Source organism: Lissotriton vulgaris, chromosome 11, assembly GCF_964263255.1.
Source record: "Lissotriton vulgaris chromosome 11, aLisVul1.2, whole genome shotgun sequence".
Lineage (NCBI taxonomy): Eukaryota > Metazoa > Chordata > Amphibia > Caudata > Salamandridae > Lissotriton > Lissotriton vulgaris.
This window is the reverse complement of record NC_141699.1, coordinates 101,089,971-101,114,457: the sequence shown is the minus strand read 5'-3', so window position 1 is coordinate 101,114,457 and position 24,487 is coordinate 101,089,971. Positions and strand designations below refer to the sequence as shown.

Sequence of the window (24,487 nt, the reverse complement as noted above, 5' to 3'; positions counted from 1 at the left end):
CAGTAGGTAATATATATATATATATATATATATATATACACACATATATATATATATATACACATATCAGCGTAACTCGTCGCTCAAACCAGGCAGCCGCCGAAGTTCTTTGCATAGATGACGAAAGCAGACCCAAATTTTGTGCTAATTCAAGGTGGTTTTATTTTTCCAGCCAGCCAGCCGCCATTACGCGTTTCGCCTCCAACGAAGCTTGATTACATATATATACACACATATATATATATATATATATATATATATATATAATATAAGAATATAAACACATGTATATATATATATATGTATAAATTCCAAGGGTCTGAGTCAGTTCCGAGGTTTCAGCAAATGAAATGGGGATGAGATGGACCAATTAAAATAAGCTGGCGATGTCATAGACAAAACCACATTATTTACATACCTAAAAGGGAAAAAAAAAAGAAAAACAATTTGAGGAGGGTATAGAATATGAGCCGCCATTTTAAATTCAGGCACTGCAAGATTGTCAAATTGTTTAGCTGTGCCGCCATTTTAAAGTCAGGCACTGCAGGCGAATTAGATTGTCTTAACTGTGCAGCCATTTTGGGTCAGGTAAAACATTGAATCAACAGTGTCGATTAAGTTTAATCCATTTGCTTTGTTAATGGTATTGTATACCAAAGCAAATGACTTTAACTTAATCAAAGGCGATACCTATTGCATTTTCAATGCTTGTTAATAAAGTATTGGACGATACCCTACGTCCCAAATAATTTACACCCACCCACCCCCCCCCCCCCCCCCACCCCCCCACCCCCATGGCTTCGCCCTAGCTCCACTCCTATATACCTCAAGTGTAGCTTTCCTCCAATGCGCGTCTGCCTGCTCCCACAGCTCTTCTTTGGGGACTCACTCAGTCCCTTACTCTCATACTCATGGTACGCCTGACCCCCTAAGGACCGGCCATCCACACACACCGGACAATACAGTGATTTTAAATTGCAACTGCAACAAGTAGACATGTGCACCTTGCATGTCATATTGTGAACTTCATTTTTTGCCGAGCTTTCAAAATGTTGTATTGCTCTCTCCTTATTCTCCCCCTTTCAATCTTTCGATGTGTCGGTGGGCCATTCTTATAATCGTATGTACTGCATGTGGATCCTGTTTGCTGAACGTCTAATGTGTAATCTGTTGGCTATATGCACATACCAGCACCATGATGTGAGCTCCACTGTTCATCGTTGTTCAGTATAATCTAAGGTGTTAATAAAAACATTTTTGGGGGAAAAAAACACTGTCCTACTCATAAATCAGACGTGTATTGGACTACCAATGGTCCAAAGTGATATGTTTATATCCTGTGAAAATCAATAAAGAGTACATAACAAAAGAAATGCAACTCCCAAATGAGCTACTTCAGACAGTATCCACCTTCAATGTGGGTTTTCCTGTAGATGCCATTGTTTTGATTTTTTGTGTTTTTATTTAGTTTGCAGACAGAATGGATGCATTGTGCTCCCAGGACAACTTTGTCGGACGGTTCTGCCGCTTCCATCTGACCATCCCCATGCCAGCAGAGTATAGTCCTGCAACGAGCCGGATGACAGACACGCAGAGTCCCCGTATCCGACTGAGATTTCTGGCCAGCTATCGGACTTTGCTCTCATTACTCCTCCTCTTCATGGTTGCTTCTTTTTTCTCCATCAGCCCTGTAATCTGTGCCTTAATCCTTCTCCTCTGCTATCTCATCTATGCGACCATAATGACTCTGCTTACTGTCAGCCCGAAGCCCCATGAGCATTGAATGACAGACTTGCTTTTACACTTTTGATAGCTGATGTGCACTGTAAAATTATTTTATATGAAAAAGATAAATTGATATGAAACATTTCAATATTCTTCCTAAAGTATTTTTGTACATGACACTATCATGGATGTGTTTAGAAAATTGCCACTGTTTAGTTTACTAAATCTGTACGGAGATATTCTATTCAGACTCTATATCTGAATGGCTTATGAAAGCAAAACAGACACAATAACTCTCAGCATTGTAAGGTATGAGCGTTCAATGCAGGGAAATACTGTGGTGATGTCATTACAATTAGCTTTATGGCAAAAGTCATTCAGAGAAACCAAGAACCAGTTGAGTTGGCGAGCCATGCTAAAATATAATTTTTCTGCTACCCGCAGTAGATTTGCAGTATTTTATTGCTACATTTGTTCCCCAGCACCGTGGCGGAATTTGCGCCGCGGTCAAGGGGTTGAAACATGCTGTGCTACACGTCATCTGTATCTACATTGGTGGTATTGATCTCTCATGGAATGTCTCCATTCATAAAGTGCTGAATATGAACTTCTACGGTAGATGTTTAAATCGAGGGTTGTAGACCTTCACCTTGTCTGCTTTTTTCATTTAGACTGATATTACTGTTGGGCAGGACTACTTTTTAAAATGTCCTTTCTGATTCGTGCTCATGTAATTGGGTTTCGAAGAGTGTGCTTGTTTGATATATCTCCCTGCCTGTCTTTAGGTTCAACAAATCTCGGTTTTCCGTAAGACATCTGGTTGTATCCTGAGAGCAATGAGTAACAATAGCTGCATAGTCTGTTATTTGGCATTGATGAAAGTAAGTCACCAACTTACATTGGGGTGGTTGCTGTCAAAAATTCAGTAAACTGCCAGCAGCTTGATAACTTTGAATAAATAGTAGGCTAGCTTTTGTACAGCAAATACCTTTCTTATCTCCTGAAGTGCACTGTACTTTTATTGGTACAAGAAGTGATCTTTTTTTAAATAATCTCGGGAAGTGATGCAAAAATGTGAAGGTGCAGTGAACATAATTTCAGTACAGCTCCTTAAAGCTTCACTGTGGGGTGATTGCTGTGATGGAAGACAGGAGTAAATAGAACCATCTCCCATTAGAATATCTTAAGTTATGTGTCTGGAATAAAATGCTGATGGCAACATGGCTGCATTCTTCAGTGAAAATGTTGCCAAGTCGTATTGCATAAAGCACCCATTTGAAAATTAGATTTAGTAAATTAAGGCGAGATGGGAAAAAGAATGGGGTTAAGGAATGTTGTTATACATGAATTGCAACTTCACCAAGTGGTGGAGCTGCACTGTCTCCATGGATATTGAACTGTGCCTTCCTTGGGGAGATGGATCTGCACATTCTGAATGAAGACCGAGGTTCATTTTCATCTCAGATGTACACCATTGGTGGGAGGATTGATATTGAGGGTTCAATTCAAATACCTTGTTTCCTTATTTCATTTTTGGAGTTTGAAGATGCACTTTGTCATCCTGTCAGTTGGCTGCCTCAACAAACGTTGTTGCATTGTGCCTGCTTCATTGTGAGAAGCAAACTGAGTAAATACTCGTAGAGATGCAAGGAGTTGGGGAATCGCATTTGAACACCCTTTTAAGAAATCTTATTTTGCCTCATCAGATGCAATTAGATAATCCAGTCTTGTTATTTAGTTTTTGATATTGCTTAGTCTTGTGTTTATGGTGGTATAAGCAAAACTGCAATTACTAAAATAGAACTTGACAAACTTCTTACACAGTTCATGAGACTACTTCAGAGCACTGGTCTTGGAGAGAGATTTGTGTTCAGTGATGTGTTTGTTTTTTATTTAATTACCTTTTACTTTTAGGAAAGATTTCCAGTGTAGGCGGGAGCTCCATGACACTGATGCTCCAACAGAGATAGAGCACTTGGCTGTGGCACCTAACTGACCTCTGTCCTTGTTGATCTGTATACCCTATTTAGAGATATATTAAACATATATATTAAACATTGTCTCTTTCTGGTAGCTTGATCCGTCTCCTAAAAAGTTCAACAATTAATGAAATCCTTCATGGCAGTGGGAGTGCACAGCAAAAGGTATTCCTAGGTGCTTTGATCTGTGCAGAACAACACTGAAGGAGATACAATCCACCCCCTTTCTACTGGTATGTTATCACAGTTATTGATAGGGATACCAGATGACTTTCACTGGTAATACAAAGTGCTCTAGTCTTTTGCTTTCTTGTTACAATGTATTGTAAAGTGGTACATTAGTCCAGTTGATTCAACTGGCCTTAGCCCAAACATTGACTTAAATAATGTATTTGTTTGTCACATCATGAAATTTCAGAACATCGCCACTGTATGCCTAATAACAGAGAGTATATGTAAGCCTAATTGCTTCAGGAGCTTTTGACTACCTATAAATTCCCTGGTGGAGTGAGCGGGCCGGACCCATGCTTTCTGTAAATATTTGATACTCCTCTTTTAATTAAGGTCTGCTATGTAGGCTGAGAGGGACTGCCTAGTTGGAGAATTGGTTATTTCCCATTTGTTCCCTTTAGTACATTTCTCAGCCATTTGTGCTTGAACTTCAAAGCCTTAAATGCAGCTTTAAACTCTCTATTTCGGACTACATACTGTTCTGTATTTCTGTATTTTCAAAGTGATTGTTGTATCAATCTTTGTGCTGTTTTATAAAAACAATTCTTATTGCAATTACATGTGATCCAAAACAACAAAGTTGTCTCATGGTTTTCAAATATATAACAGTTAATTGTAAATGTGATTGTTTGCTTACATGTGTTTTTGTCTCTACTATTTCAAATGTCTTTTTGTACTGCCTGCAAGTCAAAGAACTTGGTAAACTCTGAGCAAAGAGTTACTTTGAATCTTGTAAATAAACTGACGCAGATGTTTTTACATTGACTTGTGTGTTTAAGCATAGACTTTATTGAAATATGAATAATTGGATTCTATCAACATAATTGCACTGAGGAGCAAATCACTGTAGTACCCAGTAGAAAGCTAATGGAAACACGTACAATACGCTGGACGGTGGCAATCCTGAGCCCTCTAACCAAAGATCATACCTAGTCTCGAGCACTCATATTGAAACCCTTAGCTTCCCACATCTTGATTTCTTGTTGGGCTTAACTAGCAGCTTTCAGATTCTATTACTATCTCTGTCCTAAATTGTATGATTATTGTCCTACAGTAAAAGTGGATCAGTGCAAAATCAATTTATCCTAGGTGTAAGATCTCTCAATTGTCTGTAGTAAGAGACAGTGTTTTCATTGCAGGGGTTTACTGATAGAAATAATGTTTAACTGTGGAGGGACTGTCTACAGATAAACAGCCACAATAAGAATATAAATGTCATGAAGTATTATTTCATCATAAGTCTCCATGTCAACATAAAGCCATGTTCTGATGGATACTTCTAACCAAAGATTTCTCACCTTTAGAATATTCCCCAGGCTGCAGACTGATCCAGAAACTTTTCATAGCAGTGCTTCTGCATCCCAATCAAAAAAGGCCCTAACTTACACTTTGATGAGCACTTGAGCTACAGTTGTACCGCTTTTGGCCGCAATAAGTGTGGCAGGGTATGCTCAGACATGATTCCCTTGCTCACTTTGCCACTGGATTCAAGCAAGCCGGGCTGAAGACGGCTGGAATGCCAGAAACTGGTCCTCGGAAGCTTGTTTCCGGTCCAGGGAAGACATGGCTTGGCAGTTCGGGCTGGACTGTTCCCACGAGGCACAGGGTCAGACTGATTTGCATATAGCCATGTCTGAACTGGGGTGGCAGAGTGGGCTAAAGAACAGTGATGGATTAAACCCAGATCTTTTGACTGGGTGTGAGTGTTTGATTGATTCAGATGCTCCGTCCATCACCACCCCCTTTTGTACCGCTTTTGGTCGCCATAAGTGTGGCAGGGTATGCTCAGACGTGAGTCCCTTGCTCACTTTGCCACCACTGTCAGTCAGTCAGTCAAAATACTTTATTTTGATAATTCAATATCATAAAAAGACGGTGAAGCATACTATACAATCAAATACACTTTAAAAACAATTACAATTTATATAATTAAAAATGTCCCACAGATTTCATAAAATTGTTAAAAAGAATCATTTTGCATAAATATAGCTGCCATATTACATTAGTCTATTAAAAAAACAATATATACCGTGCAGAAAATCCAACCTTGTAAAAATACAATCACTTACAATTTATCATTCTCTTGTTCCTAACCCTAACAGCACCCACCAGATAGCTGGCAACATGGAAAATAATCCTTGGGCTGTTAAGTAATTGCAGATGTAGGAGAGCGGGCTTAACTTGAAAGAACCCTGCCTCCTTAAGGATAGGAACAAGAAACTTAGTCCTTATTTCCGTGTAATGACCACAAAACATAAAAAAATGCATAGTGTCCTGCGTCGAAAAATTATCGCAGGAACACGGTGGTGCCTGTTCAGGACTACTCCATTCAGAAAAGTGACCTAAATTCAAGTGGATCATATTAAAACGAAAACGTGTTAAGAGAAACCTGTGGAAAGAACGAATAACTAAAACAAGGTAAAGCTCAGGTCCTGGGGGATTGGCAACAATAAGGTTGGCCCTTACAGTGGATTTTCTAAGCTCGACGTCCTCTCTGTTTAACATTAGTATTTGTAACATAGCCCCCTTTATTAGCGTTATGGCCTTGCTAGTTATTTTGTCAGGTGAGAGAAAGAGCTCAGGTCTCCCTAATTTGTAAAACCAATGTTTAACATAAGATAACCACTTAATTTTATTTACATTGTCCAATGAGAGGCAATATTTAATAATGACATGATTCAAAGAGAGTTCATCATTCAACCAGGTCTTCAACCAGGATATTAAGGGAGCCACTCTTATTGCGTCTGTAATAAAACCGGCCCCTAGCTCTGAGTGGATAGTATAAGATGGGGTAGACTGTGGCACTGATAGAATAGTTCTCATAAGTTTATTTTCAGTGACTTGTAGACAGTCTATTGCACTGTACCCCCATATTGAGCACCCATATGTGGCTACCGTCAGACATTTCGCTTTATAAATGTTCAGCAAAGCCTTTATGGGACTAGCCCCCAGTTTTCTACTAAAACCCATGATTGCTGAGGAGGTTCTAGCAAAGGCCGCTTTTCTTTTTTTAATCTGTGGTCCCTTGCTCACTTTGCCACTGGATTCAAGCAAGCCGGGCTGAAGATGGCTGGAATGCCAGAAACCGGTCCTCGGTAACTTGTTTCCGGTCCAGGGAAGACATGGCTTGGCAGTTCGGGCTGGACTGTTCCCATGAGGCACAGGGTCAGACTGATTTGCATATAGCCATGTCTGAACTGGGGTGGCAGAGTGGGCTAAAGAACGGTGATGGATTAAACCCAGATCTTTTGACTGGGTGTGAGTGTTTGATTGATTCATATGCTCCGTCCATCACCACCCCCTTTTGTACCGTGAATCAGAATAGCAAGCAGTAAGCTAAAAACAGTGTTGTTTGCGGATGGTGGGAGACAAGGTTCATAAACTCCCAAAACACATCCATAAAGGCTGGAACATTAACAAGCTAAATATGCCTTTAAAGAAATAGAATGCACATTAAGAAACATTACCTAAGGAAGGCATGGTTATAAACACAAAGAAAAAGGCATATATTTAAAGGAATAAACATATAATATATGTCACGTGAAACATTGCAGCATATCAAGGGAAAATACCTGAATCTGACCTTAGGGAAAAAGATGTTGAAGAACCGCTTGTCCTTAAGCTGCATCGTCTTGCTGTGCAGATTGCAGACAGTAGTGTTTCGTAAACGTGTGGACATTTTTCCATGTCGCAGCAGAACAGATATTTTCCAAAGTTACTCCAGCAAACAATGCAGTAGAGGCTGCTAAACTTCTGGTAGTATGCGCTCTGGTAGTATGCGCTTTGACCTTTCTCTGTAAAGGTTTGTTGGCCTTGTCATGGCAGAAATGAATCGTAGAAGCCAGCCATCTGGCTATTGTTGCCTTTGTTACTGCAGTCCCAAGCGTGGCTTGACCATAGGCCACGAACAATTGATTGGATCGCCTGATGTCCTTAGTCTTCTTTAAATAGAACTTTCAACAATGCTTAACATCAAGCGAGTGTAATGCTCTGTCCGCTGGCGTGGATGGATCCGGGAAGAAAGCTCTTAACTTTACTGGTTCATTTAACTGAAATTGAGAAGTACTTTAGGGATGAATCTAGGATTAGTTCAAAGAGTTACGTAATCCTTAGAGAAATGTAAAAAGGGTTCTGAGATAGTGAAAGCTTGGATTTCACTAACCCTTCGTGCCGATGTAAGGACAGCAAAATAGCAACCTTCCATGTGAGAAACTTGAGATCAGACTTGTGGATTGGTTCAAATTGTCTTCTAATCAACTGCGCCAACCCAGTATTTAGTTCCCACTCTGGAGGCGGTGCACGTATTGGAGGGAAAACTCGGAAGAGCCCTTTTCATAAATTGTTTTACAAGCGAAGAGGAACAGAGAGAAGGTTAATTAGAACTCTTCCTGAATCTGGAGAGCGCAGCAAGATGAACCCTAATCAATAAAAAAACAAGCCCCGTTTTGGCCATGGACAATAAGTAAGGAAGAATTTGTTCCGCAGGTCTGGTCTGGCTGTGCACCTCCCTGAGAACCCCCTTCACCTCCCCCCCGCCCCCCCTCCCAATTTCACAAATTTTATGACGCCATGTACCTCATATTTGGGCAGCCCAACCCTGCTGGCAAGCCTTAGGGCACCACAGGTTTGGTAGGGGCCCTTACTGGTTCTCAGCCGGAGGTTCCGCCCCCAATGTCCATGCTCTCGGGGGCACCATCCCCATTGTCATCCCTGACTCCAACACAGAGCTGGAGGAGCGTCATCTGGCGCTGACTGGAGCCATGCCCTCCAGGCCAGAACCTGAGCCCTATTCCTAGGGGCTAGGACTTGGGGAAGATTGGAAGTGGCCAATGGTCCCAGAGAAAAAAAAGCAGCCACTAGACCCTAACATTGACTTATGTGAGGAATTGGCGGACGCCCAAGATACTGTTATGGTATCCCCTCCTACCGTGGCTTTGAGGAGGGAGCGTCTTTTGCTATTGTGGTGAGAAGGGCAGCTGAGGACCTGGACCTTAGCCTGCCCTCAGTTGCAGTCAAGACTAATGTCTTGAAAGAGGTACTTCAGCCAGAAGTGACCCCCTCCAAACCTCTACTCCAATTTAATGAAGCTATGATGGACGCCCTGCTTGGGACCTGTTCCAAACCCTGCACAGGGGCTCCTGTGAACAGGACAATTGCTCGCTGCCATCGCCCCACCCTAGGAGAACCCAGCTTCCTCACACACAACACCCTACCCGAAGAGCTTTGTGGTCCAAGTCTCCACTTTCCTTGTAAATCCTGCCGCATTCCCTACCTCCCCTCCGGAGGGGAATCTAAGAGGCTGGGGACCTTAGGCAAGAAAATGTTTTCTTCTACCAGCCTGGCACTGCGGTCCCTGAACACTGCGTGCCTATTGGGCTGTTACTCCCATGCACTGTGGGATACGATTGTGCAGGTGCACTATGGTCCTAAAGTAGGCCCAGGCCATACTCTCCCATGCTACGGCAGAGTGGAAGAATGCTGCCAAGTTCACGATCCGATTTGGACTGGACACGATTGACTCGCTAGGCAAACCAGATTCTTCGTTAGTGTCTTTACAGCGCCACCCCGGCTGAGGGCGACTAGCATTACAGGGATGTCAAAACGTTGCTTATGCACATGCCCATTTACTTGGCGCTCGTGAGCTTCAAGGACATGCCAGGCTACAGTCAGGTCCTTGGGCCTTTCCATGGCCCCCCACCAACTCCAGTCTGCCTTTCGTGGCCATGGAAGGGGCTTACAGCTGCATTTTTACCTCCCCCCCCCCCCCACCCCCCTCCAGCCAACACGGCACACAACCTTTCCAGCCTCTGTGTGGCAGAGGATGCGGTACCCTCAGATCCCGTGGGTCATGCAGCCATAAGCTGGGCCAGTTCACCACACCCTGGGAGCCGCAGCCTACAAACCTCTTTAGTTCGCCATCATGGAAAAGCAGTGGAAAGCAGAATACGCCATTACCTTCATCCCTAGCGGTCAATATCATCAGACCATTGGCTTCTCCAGATTGTTAGAAGGGGATACTCCCTCCCCTTTGTGACTGCCCATACCACCTGCTTATGACAGGCTGACGGAGGACCATCTCCCCTTACTCTGCCAGGAAGTGGTGGCTCTTTTGGCCAAGGAAGCCATAGAGAGTGTGCCGATGCCAGAAGTAATTTGTGATTGTTATTCCTGCTACTTTCTGATGCCCAAGAACAGAGGCTCTTGTTCTATCCTAGACTTGCACTCTCAAATGCTTTCCCAAGAAAGAGAAATTCAAAATGATCATGCTCACTCAAGTGTTGTCTGCGCTGGACCTAGGAGACTGGATGGAAGCGCTGGACTTGCAGGACGCATATTTTCACTTCCCCGTCCTATCTGCCCGCAGATGTTATCTGCTGTTCATGTTAGGCCACAAGCACTTTCAGTTTGCCATGCTCCCTTTTGGCCTTGTCAGTGCCCCTTGGGAGTTTCCCAAGGTGATGGTGATGGTTGCAGCTCATCTACGGTGATCAGTGGTACCACCCTTCCCCTATCTCGACAACTGGCTGTTGAAGGTGGGCTTTCCCCAGACAGTCGTCTCCCACCTCCAGAATACAGTGGATCTCCTGCACTCACCGGGGTTCACTATCTAAGTGTTGTAGTCACACCTGACTCCCTCTCAGCTGCTCCCTTTTACCTGGGCTGTTCTGGACACAGTGCGGTTTTTGGCTTATCCTCCTGCACAGTGAATCCAAGATATTCAAGCTATGATACTGATGTTTCAACCTCCATCCAGGGTTTCGGTGAGAATGACAGACTGCTGGACCTCATGGCCTCCTGCACCCTGCGTGTAACACATTCCCACTGGCATATGTGGCTCTGCAGTGTGACCTGACGTTCCAGTGGGTGCAGCATCAGGGGAATCCCTCCAATATGGTCCAGTTCTCAGTGGGAACCTGCAGAGGTGGTTAACAAACCGCGATTGGATCAGCAGCATACCCGTCTCCCTTCCCCAATCAAATCTGACAGTAGTGACAGATGCGTCACTCCTGGGATGGGGCGGCCATCTGGGAGAGGTGGAAAGCAGAGATCTCAGGCGGTGTTCGGACTCCACATCAAACCACTGGAGGTCTGGGCAATCTTGACAAGTCATGCTTGTCTCTGCAGACTTCCTTTTATAGGAGCTGTCTTGGACACGGTGCCTTCAGGGCCTTTCCTCTGTCGCCATGAGCCCAGCACATCTGGACTATGATCCCGATGTTTTAATCCAAGTCCTAGATCTCAGTGAGAGCAGCTCTGAGGATTCTTGAACTGTTGGCCGCATGCTTCTTGCTTGTCCACTTCACCAGGCTCTGCAGTGGGATCTGAAGTCCCACTGGGCCTAGCTACGTAGAAACCTGGCAGTTGTCAATCATGTCTCAGAGGATACAGCACAAGATCTGCAGTAGTGGCTGCTCAACTGGAACTCAACTAGCAACAGTCTCCTCTCCCTTCCCCACCCACAGGTGAGTGTGGTGATGGCTGCTTCACTGTTGAGTAGGGGAGATCATCTGGGAGAGGTAGCGATCAGAGGACTCTGGTCTTCAGAAGAAACCCTGTTCCATATCAGTTTGTTGAAGTTGCAGGGCATTGGGCTGTTGTGGAAGACCTTCCTACCATCCATCAAGGGGAAGCTGGCACAGTCTCTCACTAACAGCAGCACTGCCATGTGATAATACAACAAGCATGGTGGAGTGGGGTCCTGGGTTCTGTCCCTGAAGACTTTGCCCCTTGTGGATCTGCAGTGTGACCTGACGTTCCAGTGGGCGCAGGGTGTCAGGTGTCTCCCTGGTTGTAAAGCATCCAGCACAATCATTGAACGTCAGGAAGAACAACCTCAGCCAGCAATACCTGCCATTATACGAATGCTGGCTGCTTCCTGTAGCGGCACATGGTATCTTCTGTTAATGGAGAAAACCCTGGCTAGATCTCTTAGCCCCTGTTGAGAACGTGCAGTGTACAACATTTTGCAGGTCCCACAGTGGCCTTCTCTAGGAGGTACATTTCTGCAAGAGTGAAAGATAGGAATCTGTATGCCTACGGACCTGTGCCTCTCCTACCTAGGGCTCTGAAAAAAATCAGGAACGACCAGGCCAACCTAGTGGCCGGGAATTGGACCAGGAAAGTGTGGTGCCCAGACCTTCTGAGCAGTTGTGTCTACCCTCTGACCAGGCTAGTACTTTGGGAGGATCTTCTGTCGCAGCAACAGGGTACGGCTCGGTGCCCGAACGTGTGCACTCTTCACCTCCATTCCTGGAAATTGAGCAGCAGTAGTTGGCTGCGTTTGATTTGCCAACCAAAATTGTGGATGTCATCCTGGCTGCCAAACGCCCTTCTATGAATTTTACTTATGACAGGCACTGGAACAAATTTGTGGACTGGTGTGGAGTCCACAGGACCGACCCTTTACAAGCCAAACTGTTGGCTCTTTTGTTATTTGTTTTGTCTTTGGCCCAGCAAGGCTTTGCAGTGGGCACAATTAAAGTTTAATTATCAGCCCTTTCAGCCTTTCTGCGTTTATCAGACTAACTCTCTTTGTTTAAATCACCTGTTGTGATACGTTTTCTTAAATGTTTGACATACATGGTCCCTCCCAGATCGTTTGCGATGGTCTTGATATGTCTCGTGTACTCCCTTCGAACGGATGCACAGATGCTCATTGCAGCTTTAGACCTTAATGACTGTCTTACTTGTTGCAATCACATTTGCTTGTCAGTGAGTACGTTCCAGGCTCTCCACCACCTTTTTTTCCAGACAAACTAGTTATAAGGACCAAAATGGCCTTCTTGCCAAAGTTGTGACTCTTTTTTACGTTAGCCAACCCATTAGCCTCCCATCGTCTTTGCTCCCCCTGACCCTCCAAAAGAGGAGGAGAGATGCCATCAGTTTGACACCAGTAGAGTCTTAAGCTATTATATCGATCATACCAAAGACCATCAGGTGGACAATCAGCTTTTTGTGGGGTGTTTTCTGAGGCAAAGAAAGGTAAAGGGGTGGAGAAAAGGAATCTGTAAATGTGTATAGCCCTTTGCATCTTCATCTGCTAGTCATTATCCATAATTCAGCCCCTGGAAGGTCTGTGGGCCCACTCCACCAGGGCCAGGACTGCCACCACTGTGTTGACACAGGCGCCGGTCCTTGACATCTGTCGGGGTGCAATGGGGACATCAGTGCAAATACTCACGAAGCACTGCTACCTTGACACCCAGGTCCAATGGAAAGGGCATTTAATCTATTCAATCTTTTTTTTTTTTAAACATATTTTGTTAGATTTTCAAGGTACATAATGAGCCATTGTCTGCAATAAGCATGTGAAACATCGGATAAATCCAACTTACCTGCGTTTGTGAAAAACTGAAACCCCTACCTAACATGCAGGCAACACAACAGGAGCATGACACAAAGCATTTTAAACCCCACAAAATAGATTAAATTAGGATATATACAACCACCAGTGACAATATGATAGTGTCTGGACGGTTCAGGGACTGGACTTTTGTGAGGGAGCCATTCTATAAAGGGTCTGTGTGCAGTAGAGGTGGAAACTATTCCTCAATAAATCGCCCATCTGGACCATATTTTCCTGTGTTTCTGGGGAAACCCCCGAGCCTGGATGACGGCCATCTCTGCCCCCATGCAACTATCTAGGGCCTTCTTCCGTCCACCAATTGTCGGGTTGGACGTACCCTTCCACTGCTGTGCGATGCCTCGCTTGGCCAGGAAGAGTAAGTGCTGTTTATATTTGTTCCCATCAATCCCGTCTGTGCTATGCAATACAAATAGTCTCGGGTCAAATAAGAGGTCCCATAATAGGACATGATCTACACAGGACATCACTCTGCGCCAGAATTACTGTAGTGCACTAAAGTTCCATATGGTGTGTATGAAAGTCCCCTCCTCCTTCTCGCAGCGGAGACACATTGGGGACTAAATGGACCCCATCCGCCAGTAGAAATCGAGTGTAATATATACGATTTATATATTTGGATTGGTGTCACTACAACGCATGCTTTTACATTGCATGCCTTTACAACGCGGTTTTTACCACGCAGTCCATTACAACGCATAATGCTTTTAGGCGCTGGATAGTGAATTATTTAATTTACTATTCCAACTCCAGTCCCCGTGGATAGCAGGGAAGGTGTTGGATAGTAAATTAAATATATTCCCTATCCTAGAGCGCCCCCCAGCGCAATGCGTTGTAATGGTATGCGTTGTAATGGTTGCGATGTAATGGTAGTGCGGTGTAAAAAATGCGTTGTAAGTGATGTTCCCCATATATTTTAATTGGATGAGGTGGTACCGGGAGGACACTGATGCGCCCCGGGGATGGCCAGGGCCTCTGTCCAATCATCCGTCATGTCTGGTAAATCTATTAACCATGTCGCCCAAGTCATCTGTAGCGTACCACAAGGATCTTCACTCAGTCCCACCCTCTTCAACGTTTACATGAGTCCACTCGCCTCCATCGCGCGTCAACACAACCTTAACATCATCTCTTACGCCGACGACACCCAGTTAATCCTTTCCCTCACCAAAGACCCTAACACCGCCAAAACCAATCTTCACGAAGGCATGAAAGAAGTAGCCGAATGGATGAAACATAGCCGCCTAAAACTCAACTCAGACAAAACGGAGGTGCTCATCCTAGGATCTTCCCCCTCTGCCTGGGACGACTCTTGGTGGCCTTCCGCTCTGGGCACAGCACCCACACCCACAGACCATGCATGTAAACTTGGCTTCATCCTAGACTCCTCTCTCTCGATGTCCAGACAAGTCAACGCAGTCTCATCCTCCTGCTTCAACGTGCTTCGCATTCTCAAAAAGATCTTCCGTTGGATCCCCCTCGAGACAAGAAAGACTGTCACCCACGCACTGGTCACGAGTCGACTGGATTATGGTAACACACTATATGCCGGAATCACAGCAAAATTACAGAAAAAACTCCAACGCATCCAAAACGCATCAGCGAGACTCATTAGACATCCCTCGCCAAGATCACATCACCGGACACCTAAAAGACCTCCACTGGCTTCCCGTCAACAAAAGAATTACATTCCGCCTTCTCACCCACGCACACAAGGCCCTCTACAATCTACGACCCGAATGCCTCAACACTCGACTGTCCTTCTACAATCCCACCCGCCAACTAAGATCGTCCAATCAAGCCCTCGCCGCTGTCCTGCGCATCCGAAAATCCACCATGGGTGGCAGATCCTTCTCCTTCCTTGCTGCCAAGACCTGGAACTCCCTCCCCACTCACCTCCGCCTTACTCAGAACCACATCTCCTTCAGAAAAGAACTTAAAACCTGGCTATTCGACAAATAATGAACCCCTTACCCAAGCGCCTTGAGACCCTCTGGGTGAGCAGTGCGCTATACAAATACACTAACTTGAACTTGTGTCTTACGTAGAGTTGTGTGGGCGTAGAAAGTTCTGGATCCTATATATAATACGGGGTAGGGAGACCAATTTAAAAATCGCCGCCTGCCCACACAATGATAGCGACAGGTGAGACCAAATCGCCATCTTGTCCCGCAGGCCCGCCATGAGTGGGGTGATGTTATGGGCCCACGAGATTTTCGGGCAGGGCGAGATAAAAATGCCCAGATATTTTAAGCCTACAGTCGGATGCAACAGCTGTGCTGCCCAAGGGTTGCGTCCGTGGTCCTCGCACACCAGGAAAATAACTGATTTGGTGGGATTAGTATGGAGGCCAGGTGTTTCTCCAAATACTCTCACAATTTGCAGGATACGGGGCTCAGTAATCGCCCCACCAGGGGCTGTACCGCTAGGGCAAAGAGTAATGGTGACAAGGGGCAACCTTGTCTTGTACCTTGGCCAATCGTAAAGGGGGCAAACCGATGACCCGCCACCCTGACTGAATCGATTAGATCTGTATATAGCAATCGTACGTTGGCCTGGAAGCGAGGGCCAAGGACTTGGCACAGATATGTCCAACTGAGAGAATCAAATGGTTTTTCAATAACGGCGAGCAAAGTCGCTGCAAGGCGACCCAGCTCCGGAGCCTTTGCCATAGCATTATGGACCCGCCTTATGTTGTGTCTGGTGGAGCGAATTAGCATAAAGCCAGATTGGTCAGGATGAATCAGGTCATGAATACATATGCAAAGGCGGTCTGCGAGGACTTTACCCAGAAGTTTGGGCTCAAAATTTATAAAGGAAATGGGGCAATATGACGATGGTTCTTTGGGTGGGCGTCCGGGTTTTAAATACAGAACGATCTCTGCATGTCGCCAGTCCAAGGGCAAAAACCACAGTTGGACAGAATGCAGAACAATGTCATACATTCACCCCAGTACAGCGATCTGGGCCTAAATCCATCGTTTTTTTGCACTCCACACCACCCAAGTTCAGACATGGCCATATGCAAATCAGTCTGACCCTGTGCCTCATGGGAACAGTCCAGCCCGAACTGCCAAGCCATGCCTTCCCTGGACCGGAAACAAGCTTCCGAGGACGGGTTTCTGGCATTCCAGCCGTCTTCAGCCCTGCTTGCTTGAATCCAGTGGTGTGGAGTGCATGGGACTCACGTCTGAGTATACCCATCCCACTCGGGGTGACATATGCAAAAACCACAGTTGATGGACAGAATGCAGAACAATGTCATACATTCACCCCAGTACAGGGATCTGGGCCTAAATCCATCGTTTTTTTGCACTCCACACCACCCAAGTTCAGACATGGGCATATGCAAATCAGTCTGACCCTGTGCCTCATGGGAACAGTCCAGCCCGAACTGCCAAGCCAAGGGCAGCAACTGGCAGGCACACCCCTCATCTAACGCCGCCTGGAAATGCGGGCCCAAAGCTCCCAAGTGTGGCTTAAGAAATTCAGCGGGAAACCCATTGGGTCCCGGGGCTCAGCCCAGACGAATATTACCAAGAGGTGCAGTAAGTTCGTCCACCGTGATAGGGACCTCCAATTGCGCTCTCATATGATCTGTAAGAGTACGGGGAGGAATATCCCTAAAAAAATTCATCAATTTGGTCTTCTGATATTTGTTCATTACGAGTATACGGTCCATTCTGTCCCTCATAACGTTGGAACACCCGAAGGGGAGTTATTGGCTGTGCATAGTCTATGCAGCATCTTACTAGATTTATCCCCCCATTGGTGTATCCGATACTGTGAGGCTAACCACATTTCTTTCGATTTCTGGGTAAGATGTTGCTGTATGTGCTGTTGCGCGAGGAGTAGATTATGATGGTAATGCGGATTAAAGTCGGCTATGAGTTGAGCTTCTAAGCTCCTTTGGCGGCATTCAAGGTCCTCTAGCTGTGCCCGTCTTTTGCGATTTTTACCCGCACAGAAACTTATATCTACTTCGCGGATTGTGGGTTTGATTGCTTCTCACAATGGGGATGGGGCTGAGGCCACATTTTTCGCAAGGTAATCTGTCACCGTCCTAGTTAGTCTCCTGGTTCTCTGGGTCTCTGAGGTGCTATGGAGACATACGCGACCTGTAGGGGTTTTTTTGGGAGTTAGTGTTGAGCTTAAATAAGACCAGGGAGCAGTGCCTACTCATGGCTTTTGATACTTTGGTATATTTGTAACCGTAGATGCTCAGATCTTTTTTGAGCGGAATCTAGTGGCGCCCCTTCAACGTCTAAAATCAAACGCCCGACACTGGCGTTTTCTTCCTCTCACTCTTTTGGGACGTGCGTCCCTATTTAAGATGCTAGTGCTCCCTCTCTTTCTCTATGCACTCCAGAATGCTCCATACCCAATCCCAGACTCTTACTTTACCCAAATCGACAGTGTGTTGCGTGGGTTACTTTGGGAGAACCGTTCGCCGCGAATTGCAATGAATAAACTTACCATGTGATGGTACGACGGAGGGATAGGTTTGCCTGATATTCGGCTGTACTACCAGGCATCCCAATTGACGGCAATTAACAGCTGGGTATTTGGCCCACATGACGATCCCAACTTCTGCACCGACCGTTGGCTCATGGGACGAGGGGGCTAAAACAGGGCGCTATATACCAACTCCTGCAGACTTCACTTGACGGGTCTTACGGCTCGTACGTTTGAAATATGAAACGGAACTACGAGGAGACTGTGGTGGCATAATCGGCTAACGAAAGCAACGCCGTTATGGGAACTGGATAACTTGGCCTGCTCAGTAAGTGTCCCAGGTTTGATAAGTTGGACAATATCTTAATCGCCACCATAGGGGACATGTGGGTGAAGGGAAAACTGGCCACATTCTCCGACCTCCAGACTAAATGTCAACTAGAGCCCTCGGAGACGTTTAGATATCTCCAAATCAGACATGCAATTTCTAAGGCCTTGCCTGGGGCGACCCCTTTCCCCGATTTTTCCCCCGATTGGAATATCGGTTAATAGTAGATCCAATGGAGCGCAAGGCTACCTCCCTTACATATTAAAAATTGCTAAATAATCGCACTGACCCCATACATAAGATACGTACTAACTGGAAATCCGATCTGGGGGCAATTGAAGAGGAAGATTGGAGAGACGCTCTCCTCTCTCCCAGAGAGGTAGCTATCCCCATGCGTCTCCGCCTTATACAACTCAAGGTACTCCACCTGGTATATTTTGATGCTAAGTTATTGTTCCGACTTAGGAGATTACCAGATGCGTTCTGTCTTCGACACTGCAACCAAGTTGGCACTTTCATACACATATTATGGGAGTGTCCGCGCATACAACACTATTGGGAAAGGGTGACACGCCAACTGTCCAGGGCATGCAACAAACCTCTGAGTCCCTCTCCCAAGCTTTGTCTCCTCAACATATGGGAAGCTACCGACCTTTCCCAGATGGAACAGACATGGGCTGCAATGGGGTGGATTATTGCAAAGCGTAATATTGCACAGAAGTGGGGTCAGGACTCCAGCCCGAGCGTAATGGACTGGGCAAAAGACATGGACGGGGCAATGATGGCGGAGAAAACTGCTTTTAAGGGAAGGGGCTACCCCGGGAAATGGGACCATAAATGGGGAAAGTGCAACAAAAACATATGTATCTCTCCAACAGTGGAAATTAGGCGTGAAATACAACAACTAATAGCCCGCCTCATGATCGATGATGCACCCCCTCCATATGTGGTATAAATATGGATTAAGGCTAGACTCCAATAAGCATTCTAAAATGTTGGGTGGGACTTTTATCCAGTTGAGAGTGGTAGTTCCAATCGAGGGCCCACCAGGGGTGTGGAACGGGTATAGCGTTTCTTTGCACACTGTATGTACTAATTTGATGCCAAAATATTGTTTTCAGCAAAGGACAAGTCACTATGTCTGTACTGTAACTGAACCAATGCACTTTCTTATAAATAAAAACAGTTTTAAAATAAGACCAGGGAGTGGTCAGAGAGTCCATGCGGTAAATGAGCTATGTGTGATTTCCGGTGGGCACATTGATGAGGTCTCAAAATATAGTCCAATCTGGAAAGAGACCCATGAACCGCAGACATATAAGTGTATCCCTGTTCTGATGGCTGATATTCTCGCCATATGTTTGCCCATCCCAATGTGGTGGCAAGAAGTTGTAGTTTGGTCTCCCCCGTCCAGGGTTCCCTCCCGGTGTCTCGCTGCCTGTCTATAGGAGCCATCACATCATTCCAGTCTCCCCTCCCCCCAGCAGTGTCATACCCTCCGGAAGCTCTCCCCACTGCCGTGTGATTCTGTCGATTAAGGTGTTTCCCAGGGGAGGGGGGCATATATACTGCCTATATTAATTGGTGTCATGTAGATTGGTTTTATCTTCACACTGTTATGTTAGCATGAGCTTATTAGAAGTTTAAACACCATTTTCCTTTTCTGCAGCCTCTGCACACGACACATTTTATTATTAAAGCTTTTCGCCTAGTAGAATATTTTGCTTCACATGAGAATAATATGTTTGCTTATATCAGCCTTGCTTGGTAAGCTATGTCAGGTACAGTGAGTGCCGAGGCCTTCAAGGTTATTTCAACACAGCGCTTGTTGTTCGGTTTGATCAGCGCCCGGTCTAGACATAATACATATGCAGTTGTGGCCAACTCTGGGTTTTAGGTGCGATTAATAATGCACTGCACAGAGCATGAACTACACACTTGATGAATATTCGCATGCAGAGAGTTGGTGCAGGAGATGATGTGATCCATTTCTGCTAAGACCAGAAGTATGGGCCCGCCCTTCCTAACCCAAAGAGACCTTCTGTAGATATAATATAATATACTAGCAAGGGAGGGTAAACTGAGGTTCTATTTAGAATTTTCTCTTTAGCATTTTAACATGCTTTCTCCCTTTGTATTTTATGTAATAGTAACTATGCTGCTAACCTTGTTCCTTATAATATGTTTGCTTGTATTAGCTAATATACTGCGCTTGAGAACACTGCATTAGAAATAAATATTTCAAACTTGCACGTGTCATTATTTACTTCTCGTTCTGGACTGATATGTTAGTATAACGAAAGAGTGTTCATGTGTTCCACGTTACCTGAGGTGTTCTAAGTCCTTGTTCTGGGTTGTCTAATCATTGGGGGGGGGGGGGGTGTAAGAACGAATGAGACACTGATTGGTAGTCTGGTAGGGGATTTTGGATACTAAGGTGAGTTTTGGCACACCCTAATTCACTGAGGTTCCAAGTCTCTATGAACAGTTCTGTGTAAGAGCAGGATCCCTGCGACATGGCGCCCCATCGTTGGTGGTCTTATTACATGACACTTGAGTAGTACTTGTATCGGTCCTTAACATCCTTCACTATTGTTTCCGGAAGACAGTGGTGTCGGACAAACATACCTATACTTACATAGGTCTTTTCAAGCTTGATTCTTTCTAAACGGTTTCCTTGAATTACTACCCAGTTGTGCTACATAGTTTTTATTGTATCTTTTATTTTCTGTGTCACTTTGGCCGCGGTGGACATTCCGCAACATAGTCGCATTGCGGTGCGCAATCACTTGCAGAATTATAATGTCCCCGTGGATGGCATGGCTGTAATTATGGTAGTGAGTGCCGAGGTGGCTTACCCATACGAAATTTTTTACTCGTGGGTGACCTTCCCGGCTGTGAACGCAAATACTACTGTGTTCGACACGTACACTCCCACTGTCGTGCCACAGGACTATGCTCCATATAGGACACAGGAAGTTCCGATTAACGCTTGGCAGCACTGAGTTAGGTTTAAGGCATCCTACCCCACTGTTTGACAGCACCGAGGTTAGGTCCGTTGTCCATTCCAGGAGCAACTTGGCCTGTTTTGGCTGGATTTACACCTCATCCTCAACACGGGGCGTGCCCCCTTGCTGATACAAGACGACTACATGTAGTTGCAATTAGCGTGATTAGGTCGTTAGTACAATACATTACCCGCAATCTCCCGGGCGTAGCCCCAGGTGTTGCGGCGTTTTCAGCCGGATAGGGCGGAATGAAGCTTAGTCCTGTGATGGTAAACGCTGTGATGGGCAAGCTCCCCCAGAATAAGGATGATTTTCCTTTCTGGCTTGCCAAGATGTTTGACCAGCTGGAAGCAGTATTTCCTAACACGAGTCCTGGTGAAAAACACAGGATTCTGACTATTAGCATGCCTAAAGTCTTGATACCTGAAGCTGGTGACTGTGAGTCATGGGGTAAGATCTTTGCGGCAGTGTATACAAGGTGCTTTGGCACACCGTCAATGACTGTCCTTCCGACCGTCGTTAAGCATGTTCAAGATGAGCACGGACCTGAGGCAGCGGTTGAATTGGGTATGCGCCTATGCGGCAGTTTTGACGTAGTTTCCGATCTCGTACTTGCAAATGTCAAGGGAGATGCAGTGAGCTTTCAGGTGTCTAATGCTTTGCAGGCTGTACCCGATGCCGATAAACCCCGACAGTTACCGAGAATTATTGTGGCGGCTTATAAGGGCCGCAATAGTTTGTGAGTCAAGCCAATTTCCACTAAAGAGAAAAAGCAACCCCAAGGGCCGAAGTCAGAGACTGACGAACAGCCCAAGGCTAAAAAACAAAATTGGCCGAAAAAACAAAAACAGGGTAAACAACAACAGCAGAAAAAGGAGTCTCATCCTGCATCTCCAGTGCCTGCGTCTACAGAACGTGTTTATGACTTGCGAGATGATAAAATCAACTGATCGTTTTCAGATTTCTGAACACCGCTCTCCTCGTTCTTTTCAGGACTCATCGGCCTCATCGACCGGTGGTGGAGGAGGCGGCAGAGGTCGGGGTGGCCAGCAGGGACGCGACCAGCCCCGCCCAAAAGACAGTAAAGGCAAGCAGAACGATTCAACACCGAAAAGACCCCAGTGTCAGAAAAAGAAAGTTGCTGCTTTAACAGCGAGATATGCCACAGATAGTGAGAACTCCGCTTCGGAATCAGACATGGGCTCTGACCTTGTTGGACAGCGCGGCAGAGATTACCATAATGCGCGAGGCCTGCGCACGCTCCTGAAGGTGACAGCGACTGACCAATATGTTGTTGTGGAGACAGCTAATACTTGAGTAGCTCCCCCTGATAGACTTTATAACATAGTCCTTTTAATTGAAGGTAACCTACAGCGTACCATCAAAGGGGTATTTTGGGAAAATCTTACGACTACCTATGACATTTGAAAATGGTGTTTCTATATTTTTGTCCACCCTAAGCGTGGAAGGGTATTCTCAGATGTGAGACCCTTGCTCATTGCACCATCAGGATTCAAGCAAACTGGGCCGAAGACGGCTGTATTTCCAGAAACCGGTCCCCGGGAGCTTGTTTCCTTCCCAGTGTAAGAATTGGCTTTTGTAGTTTGGTTTGCCCTGTTCCCATCATGCACTGGGACAGGAACAGACTAATTTGCATACAGCCAGGTTCTGAAACTGGGATGGTGCAGTGAGCTAAAAAACGGTGTTGGATCTAGCCCTGATCTCTTGACTGGGTGAGAGCTTTCTGCTTAATTCAGAGACTCTGTCCCTCACCACCCCTTGTTGTATATATTTTTGTCCACCCTAAGCGTGGAAGGGTATTCTCAGATGTGAGACCCTTGCTCATTGCACCATCAGGATTCAAGCAAACCGGGCCGATGACGGCTGTATTGCCAGAAACCGGTCCCCGGGAGCTTGTTTCCTTCCCAGTGTAAGAATTGGCTTTTGTAGTTTGGTTTGCCCTGTTCCCATCATGCACTGGGACAGGAACAGACTAATTTGCATACAGCCAGGTTCTGAAACTGGGATGGGGCAGTGAGCTAAAAAACGGTGTTGGATCTAGCCCTGATCTCTTGACTGGGTGAGAGCTTTCTGCTTAATTCAGAGACTCTGTCCCTCACCACCCCTTGTTGTATATATTTTTGTCCACCCTAAGCGTGGAAGGGTATTCTCAGATGTGAGACCCTTGCTCATTGCACCATCATGATTCAAGCAAACCGGGCCGAAGACGGCTGTAATGCCAGAAACCGGTCCCCGGGAGCTTGTTTCCTTCCCAGTGTAAGAATTGGCTTTTGTAGTTTGGTTTGCCCTGTTCCCATCATGCACTGGGACAGGAACAGACTAATTTGCATACAGCCAGGTTCTGAAACTGGGATGGTGCAGTGAGCTAAAAAACGGTGTTGGATCTAGCCCTGATCTCTTGACTGGGTGAGAGCTTTCTGCTTAATTCAGAGACTCTGTCCCTCACCACCCCTTGTTGTATATATTTTTGTCCACCCTAAGCGTGGAAGGGTATTCTCAGATGTGAGACCCTTGCTCATTGCACCATCAGGATTCAAGCAAACCGGGCCGAAGACGGCTGTAATGCCAGAAACCGGTCCCCGGGAGCTTGTTTCCTTCCCAGTGTAAGAATTGGCTTTTGTAGTTTGGTTTGCCCTGTTCCCATCATGCACTGGGACAGGAACAGACTAATTTGCATACAGCCAGGTTCTGAAACTGGGATGGTGCAGTGAGCTAAAAAACGGTGTTGGATCTAGCCCTGATCTCTTGACTGGGTGAGAGCTTTCTGCTTAATTCAGAGACTCTGTCCCTCACCACCCCTTGTTGTATATATTTTTGTCCACCCTAAGCGTGGAAGGGTATTCTCAGATGTGAGACCCTTGCTCATTGCACCATCATGATTCAAGCAAACCGGGCCGAAGACGGCTGTAATGCCAGAAACCGGTCCCCGGGAGCTTGTTTCCTTCCCAGTGTAAGAATTGGCTTTTGTAGTTTGGTTTGCCCTGTTCCCATCATGCACTGGGACAGGAACAGACTAATTTGCATACAGCCAGGTTCTGAAACTGGGATGGTGCAGTGAGCTAAAAAACGGTGTTGGATCTAGCCCTGACCTCTTGACTGGGTGAGAGCTTTCTGCTTAATTCAGAGACTCTGTCCCTCACCACCCCTTGTTGTATATATTTTTGTCCACCCTAAGCGTGGAAGGGTATTCTCAGATGTGAGACCCTTGCTCATTGCACCATCAGAATTCAAGCAAACCGGGCCGAAGACGGCTGTAATGCCAGAAACCGGTCCCCGGGAGCTTGTTTCCTTCCCAGTGTAAGAATTGGCTTTTGTAGTTTGGTTTGCCCTGTTCCCATCATGCACTGGGACAGGAACAGACTAATTTGCATACAGC

At 45.8% G+C, this 24,487-nt stretch overlaps 1 protein-coding gene across 2 annotated transcripts in view; it reads left to right on the top strand.

Annotated features, from left to right (window-relative positions):
- The window catches only part of SMPD4 (sphingomyelin phosphodiesterase 4), a 601,593-nt gene extending 596,893 nt beyond the window's left edge, over positions 1 to 4,700 (top strand). For both annotated transcript variants that reach the window (XM_086942783.1, XM_086942784.1), the window contains one exon: positions 1,469 to 4,700. In XM_086942783.1, coding sequence (XP_086798909.1) covers positions 1,469 to 1,783 — 315 coding nt within the window. In that variant the 3' untranslated portion in view covers positions 1,784 to 4,700. The remainder of the gene's footprint in view (positions 1 to 1,468) is intronic.
- Positions 4,701 to 24,487: the final 19,787 nt, after the last annotated feature.